The sequence below is a fragment of the Pezoporus flaviventris genome, unplaced genomic scaffold, assembly GCF_033815535.1.
Source record: "Pezoporus flaviventris isolate CSIRO_AGI_PZ_B2104156 unplaced genomic scaffold, CSIRO_AGI_Pfla_v1 ptg000029l, whole genome shotgun sequence".
NCBI lineage: Eukaryota > Metazoa > Chordata > Aves > Psittaciformes > Psittacidae > Pezoporus > Pezoporus flaviventris.
In genome coordinates, this window is record NW_026892577.1 from 16539982 (window position 1) to 16547801 (window position 7820).

Consider the following 7820-nt stretch of genomic DNA (forward strand, 5'->3'; position numbering starts at 1 on the left):
TCATTAGATTGAATCCTAATGCATTCATTAAGGTAAACAGCAAGTGACATTTTTGTTTACAAATAAGCTAGAGTTTTTTCTTCTGTATAATGAAAAATTCTATCATAAGTCTCGTATTTTTGCCTTGGCCCATCCTTATCATGGATAACAGTATCTTCCTAGATAATCTGTATCTTCACAGAGACCTTTTACTTTCCATGTGGCCTGAGAAAGTCACTAAAATAATGACTGGTTGTTCTTGGACTGGATTGACCATCAAGAATCTAAGAAATATATTACATAAGATACTATAAAAACAAGACTAAATTCCCATACTCCAAAGGAATCAAACTGAAAATGGACAAGCCTGCAAACACCATGAAGAGAACTTGACACAAAACAGATATTTCACTGTGTACAGATAATTGCTCTTGGCTGATAAACGGGAAGAAGTTTTAAGGTTGTTTGTACTGTCATGAGATCACGTCTTGCAGAATCACAAATCTCCATCAAATGATCAAGGATTCTCTGATAGCATGTGAAGGGATTGTAATAAAGATTTGTGAGATGTCATTTACTAATAGCTAATAGAGTGGGTTTTTTCTAGATCACTATTTTCTAGTAGTGATGAAAACAGTATAATTTTCCACGTCCCTAACAAATATTCTCTCTGTTTGGCAAGGAAGTGATAGAAGAGTGTAATTAAGCAATGATGACCCTAAAGTGAAATGTGGATTCTTTACAATATACAATGTCCTTCCCACCAGCCACATGTGTTTGTCAGATGTTTACAGAATCTTCATTAACTAAGAGCTTTGCTAGATAACAGAAGCTGAAGCATGGCATCAATGACTCTGATAAGGGCAAGTGTACAACCAATCTGCTTGACAACTGACAAGAGGCTGCGGTTTGAAGCAGACTGCAAAAAGAACACAAGAAAGTGATTTGCAAAGGGTATTCCAGTTGTTTGCCTTCCATCTCCTTTCCTCTGTCTGTAATGAAACAAGACTTTTAAACAGCTAAAATACCCTTATCCTTTTGTCTCTCCACAAGAAAGTAAATATAGAAGAAATGCATTATTTGGGGGTATTAGCTGCACTGTCTGTTTTCAACATCATTGCCTGTTTGACAAGAGGTAAGCCTTTGGAAGACTGGAACAAGTTACCAGTTATGGGAAAGTCTGATGCACACTTTCATGATCCTGAGGAAGTCGAAGGTGAGACTCATTTCGACTTTAAATCTTTCCTGGAGAATATGAAGATGGATTTACTAAGGAGTTTGAATTTGTCAAAAGTCCCCTCACAAGTGAAGACCAAAGAAGAACCACCACAGTTCATGATTGATTTATACAACAGATATACTGCAGACAAGTCCTCCATCCCTGCATCCAATATTGTGAGGAGCTTCAGTACTGAAGGTAGGAAAAGCCCTAAATATGTGGACTAGAATTTTTAAAGAATTACATGGACAGGAGGCACTCAGATTCTTTTGATATTCAGAGGGAACTGAGTGCCAAACTTCCACCGATTATTTAGAAATAAAATAGATTAAAATTTTGGATTGTACTCTTGATCTGTAGGGTTTTTTCAGTCTTTAAAAAATACAATTACCTTTCATTTTCTTCTTTGATATTTTTACTGTGCAATACTCTTTTCTCAAATGCATCAACTGAGATGATGTACTGAGTAAGAGGGTTTACATGAATAATGTTTCTCAAAACTAGATAGTTGGAGCTGAGTTTTAATGTTAGAATGCAAATTTTTTATCATCTATATTTGAGATATCCATGCTAGAGAGCTCTTCTCTCAGGTGGGCCCTTCTTTAAAAAACACAGCAGCCAACCAAGAAATGTGTCCAGGGATCCAAACAGGGAACAGCAGTGCTCCCCCAAAATTTTGAGTTAGAGGGAAAGATTTGTATGGAAATGGGTAGTCAAGCTTGTGTTAATCAAAAAGAAAAAAAAATCAAGATCTCTATCTGTGTAACATTAAATAGACTTTTTAAAAGCTCCATCAAAGGAAGAAGTAAAAAAAGAAATAAATGCAATTCTTGGGATAAAAATGAGATAGGGAGAAATAAAGCTTCTGTTTATATGAAAACAGACATACAGAAGTAACAGAACTAGGGAGAACTTCAAATTCCTAAATTAGTGCCCCTAGCTCTGAAATGGAAAGAAGACTTAACAGAATGAGCTAGATTATAGGCTCCATATCTCACTCTCTTCTCTGACTGTTTTAGTAGGTAAACACTGTGAAGAAATATCAACATTAGCCAATTAAAACTGCTCTAAAGCCCAGTCATGACTGAGTACTTATTTTACATTGACCATCAAATAGACATCAGTCAGTGATGACTTTTAAACACTACTGATCGTCCACCCAAGTATCTGCCCCTCCCAAGGCAGAGTTGATGGTACTGCATACAATTTTGCAGGAAAAAAACAACCACAAACAAAACCACACTAGCTCAGTGTGTCCAGCCTGGAACGGACTGGGACCTGAACAAGAAAAGCTGTTTCTCACCAAGTCCCAACTTAGACACACCCTGAAGCTTCAATTCAGAATTTTCAAAACCTTTTTTATATCCCCAAACTCCCAGTAATCCGATATGCTTTCAAAGTTATCTGAAGACAACAAAAGCCTCAGCACAGCTAGTTCTTAGAGACACATAAATACATAGAATACTTCTCTGTATCAGGAGGGCAGTATATCCCATTGCAGGATGATAAGGAAATTCATAGGGTTTTTCAGGAATTCTTTCTGTAAAAATCTCTTAGGAAATCGCTAAATCTGAACACTCCCCAGATGCCTTATTTATGTACTTAATATTAATGAGCATCATTAGGCAGACTCTTATGCTCCTCTCCTCATACTCATCTGACCATGCAATTTTGGTGAAAACATTACCAACACCAGGGACCTCCATTTCTTCTTTCCATTCTCTGCCCTTGAAACACAGACAGAGGATGGTATTTTATTTTGCTTTTTTAGCACTGGATAGCCAAGCTCTTTTTGCAACTCCAAAATACATCCTGAGTCTTCTAAAAGCAAGTTAGTTAGACAGTCAGAAAAGCACTGTAACCACATTTTCATTTCCTATTGCAGATGTTATTTCTTTAGCTTCACCAAAAGAAAATCCATTTCAGAAGCACATCTTGCTCTTCAACATCTCTATTCCACGATATGAGGAAATCACCAGAGCTGAACTGAGAATATATATCTCCTGTCACAGGGAATTTGTCTCTCTCTCTAAGCTGGAAGGCAACATGGTCATTTATGATGTTCTAGGTGGTGACCACTGGGAAAACAAAGAAAGTACCAAATCTTTCCTTGTCTCCCACAATATTCAGGAATGTGGTTGGAAGATATTTGAAGTGTCCAGCGCTGTGAAAAGATGGGTCAGGGCAGACAAACTGAAAACTAAAAACAAGCTAGAGGTTGTTATAGAGAATAAGGCTCTGGGTGGTTTCACTTGTGGAAAGCCAGCTATCAGTGATACAAAAAATCTGCCCCTGTTAATAGTGTTCTCCAATGACCGTAACAATGGGACAAAAGAGACCAAAGTGGAGCTCCGGGAGATGATTGTTCATGAACAAGAAAGTGTGCTGAAGAAACTAGGGAAGAACAACACTTCATCTGAAGAGCTAGAACAGGGAGAGGAAAAGGCCATCACTGGGCACCACCAGCATTCCTCCAGAACCAAGAGAAGCATCGGAGCCAACCACTGCCGGAGAACTTCCCTCCATGTCAATTTTGAGGAGATTGGCTGGGATTCCTGGATCATTGCACCGAAAGATTATGAGGCTTTTGAGTGTAAAGGAGGTTGTTTCTTCCCTCTGACAGATAATGTTACCCCAACGAAACATGCTATTGTCCAAACGCTGGTGCACCTCCAAAACCCAAAGAAAGCTTCCAAGGCCTGTTGTGTTCCAACCAAACTGGATTCAATCTCCATTCTTTATAAGGATGATGCTGGTGTGCCCACTTTGATATACAACTATGAAGGGATGAAAGTGGCAGAATGTGGCTGCAGGTAGTATACAAAGCAGAATCTCTAAGAATAAGATACTCACTTTTTCTGTTATGTGTAAATCTGTACATTAGTGATACAAATGAAAATCCTTGCAAACAATGCTTGGAGCAGGGTATGGGCCTGGTTGTTGCTGTTGCTGCTTGTTTCAAAGGAAAACTGGCATTTAAAGAATGGCAATCATTGTAAATAGCCTGCATTATATATATCACGGCAAAGTGAATACTGGATTAAAGTATTGTGAGATTGAATGAATTGTGCATTATTTGGCAACAGTGATACAATTTGAATACCTTATTTCAACTTTTCTGTTTGAGCAGTTCTGTTTAGGTCACAAACAAAAGGATTCTCACCGGGGATTTACGATGTCCTGTAAATGTCTAATAGGTATTGAAACCGAATTTGTTCAGCCAACTCTGACATTTTCAACTTCTGTAAAACTCAGTAAATGGAATTTAGTCGGCGTGATAAAGTCAGAAGTCTAAATCCTGCAAGCCTTTTCTCACATCAATAATCTCACAGGCTTTTACAGGCAAATATTTACTCCTATAAGTGAAGATCTGAAGTATTCAAAAGAGAAGAGATTCTCAGCCATATTTCATTCCCAAGTTTCCTTCTGTGGGTAGCAGGTGCCTTGGTTTCAACTTTCTTATCCTCAATGTCCCTATTTTTACCCCCTTATGGCACATACTTGAATGATAAGAAGTGCAGCCTTCCGCTTCTAAGACACTGTTTCCTACAAGGAACAGCAACCCTTATCTCTGTACAAAGATAAGAAGACACTTTGACCTACTGCATATTCTTAGTATTTCTTTGCAAGAACATGCAGTCTAATGACGATCAGCCTATATCTTAGAAGCTGTATCCTAACAGTAGTGGGGGCTGGCAAAGCTCAACACTTTTGAAAAGCCCAGGCTACTTATTCAGAAGCCTAAATATGTTCTTTGGAGTCTGACATAAGTCTCTGATTTTTTAAAATTTATTCTTCTGGGAAATTCTATTTTACATATAAATTCACCCCTTAGAAACCTGGGAAAACCTGAAAACTTCTGTGTTCTATGAGACTTATACTGCTGTATGGGAAATATACTATCATACAACAGCTCTCATGACTTCAGTTGCATTTTCACTGAACAAGGAGCCCATCTTTCTGGCAATTAAACTTCCTTTGATTATAATGAAGGGTTTGCATGTTAAAGAACAAACATAATGTCTTCTCTTGGTTTCAGGTGATGGGTGTACGTGCGGTATAACGACACCATAATCCACCTCATTTCTACTCCTCCATCACCTTCCACACCAAAAACCCCAAACCAACCAACCAACCAAAAACAAAAACAAAGAAACCACTATCGGAGAACACTTTTGATCCAAGCCCACAGCAAACTAAATATCCATTTAAAAATGGCAAAGAATATTGATGAGGCAAAAATCTAAACAGTAGCTTAATGTATGGAAGCAACAGGATTTAAATCGATCCACATGTTTTAAATTAGGGCAGCCTGTGGGCAAGGCAAATTCATTTGGCATGAACAGGTCAGCTTGAAATCTAATACAGTTTATTTACTATTGATAACTTAATACAGAGCAAATAGCAGGTGAGTGTGAGCAGGGCAGTTGTAATTCCATCAAGAACTGCTGGTTACATCACAAACCATGAGCACATAGCACGATTCACCAGAATTCTTGTACTGATTTACAGGCTTTTCCTTTAGAACTGGGCTGCAACTGGATCAGATCTGAGATCAGTAAAGGGGTCCATGCAAACTCCACCCACTCATAGCTGTATGTCATTAACCTCTTAAGCTTCTCAAGGCAATCCTCTCATTTTACTACTCCCCAGCGGCTTCTGTCATTTTACAACCACTGTTATGTCTTACTTCTCTTGGAACCCCCTGTATTCTCATCCTGTTTTGTTCCTGTCTCCTAAACCCATGATACTCTCAACTTCTCTTAATCAAGTAAAAGAAACTACCAAACAAGCACTTGGTGTGATCACATGAGAAAAGTTATTCACCCACGTCTCAAGGTAATTGCAGCTGTGTGTCCTTAAGTCATCTAAACATAAGGTCCTAGTCATATTTTGACTTCACTGAATACAGGACTTTGTTCATACTTAAATGAAAAAGTGGGGAAGGAGACAGAACAGTTCCCACATCCTCAGGGAGAGAAATTCTGAATAATCAAATTTTTTTTTTGCTTTGTTTTGCTTTTACAATCTGAAGTCAAACGTTGGTCTTTGCTTCCCAAGCCTACTTGGAGGAGAAAGAAAAAGACAAACAAACAAACCAAAACAAACAACACAAAACCAAAGCCATTTTTTGGCTCAAAAACTCAGATCCTAGCTAGGCTATAAGAATGCCAGATAAGCTTTTCAGATCTTGCCCCAAAACTGGACTACAAGTCACTTTTGTATTTCAACCAAAAGAAATTGATTGCTCTTCCAGCCAGCTTTAATGATCACATTTCCATAGGCTTAACATTTTGGTTGGTACAATACTAAAATGAAACATGAATTTTTCCATAGGGTGTAGCTCAAGGTCAAGAAGAAATAAGAACCCAGTACTGACTACAGATGCTACCTACAGCATGTCTGGAGTGCATGTCAAACTGATGTTTGGTTTCACATTGTAAATTTAGCAGCTTGATTTATGTAGTTTTGAACATTCAATTTTAAAAAAATTGCTAAAGCTCCCTCATGTTTCAGATGCTTTGGGGTGCAACAAATCAGCCAGGTTGCCAATATGCTAGAGAGTATATAGGTTGCAAAGAGCAGGAAAACAACTTGCCCCCTGCTTCAAGATGGGCCCCATCAGACACTGGAAAAATAAACTCTCACATAATTGGATTCTGAACATCAACCAGCAGCTTGCTGCTACTGAGGAGCAGGTTGAGGCTTGTGCACAGTCCAGCAGATGCACAGTTAAAATAAAACTCGCATGTTTTAACACAAAAACATGGCTGGAGCATGCCCTCCTTCTCAGGTCCATTAGCTATCGCTGTAACAGCCCTGTAACATCAGAATCACCATCTTCCTCTGACAATTTTAAGGCTGCCTTATAGCACTTCAGTCTTAACAGATAAACATGGTAAGTTGGTGGAAGTTGGTCAGGAGGTATAGCTGTTACTATTCGTAGCTTCCCACCCTGTCTGTGTAAACAGCAAGCACAGAGTTCTCTGATCTCATCCACTGCTCTGGGTTAAGTCCTAACACAGAAGAACAGCTAGTGCAATTTACCACTTAACAACACAGCACCAGTGATCACTAAAAGTCAGAAAGATCTCCATGTTCACTATTCTTCTCCACAGGTAAGAAGCAATGGCCTCAAGGGAATCTAGAGGTGTTCGGCTGGTATCTGCTCAGACTGGAAAGATCCTGACAATATGGAAAAAGTTAACCTAGAATTGCCAGTTCCTGATATTCAGGCTAATAGGTTTTAGACTGCCTCTCAAGAAGACTTTAATTTCAGTTGTGCTTTAACAATTTAGGCTGCTCCCAGACCACATCTGATTCTTGTCTTCAGCCTCCTCAGAGCCTGGCCATTGCCACACAGGTAATGGACATAGGTGCATGGCCATGCACCAGGTAGGTCCACACAAGAACACACTGTGAGATTCAGGAGATATCAGTATCCTGCTATAACTCCTCATAGGCAGCACCAGATTGAATTTTATTACTGCAAAGAAGAACTGAAAGATACAGGTGGGAACAGAGAACAAGCTGGCAAAGCCAACAAGTAGTAAATGAACAATGCCTATGAGGCAAGACCCTGCCCTTAATAGTGTAACAGCTCCACATGCCAGCTAACAGG

General features: G+C 39.0%; 1 protein-coding gene across 1 annotated transcript; it reads left to right on the forward strand.

Annotated features, from left to right (window-relative positions):
* Positions 1-796: 796 nt before the first annotated feature.
* GDF2 (growth differentiation factor 2) lies at positions 797-4343 on the forward strand. Its single transcript, XM_061459596.1, has 2 exons — positions 797-1396; positions 3084-4343. Exons 1-2 carry the CDS (start codon positions 1051-1053, stop codon positions 4013-4015), a joined length of 1278 nt encoding a protein of 425 aa, XP_061315580.1. The 5' UTR covers positions 797-1050; the 3' UTR covers positions 4016-4343.
* The last annotated feature ends 3477 nt before the right edge of the window (positions 4344-7820 follow it).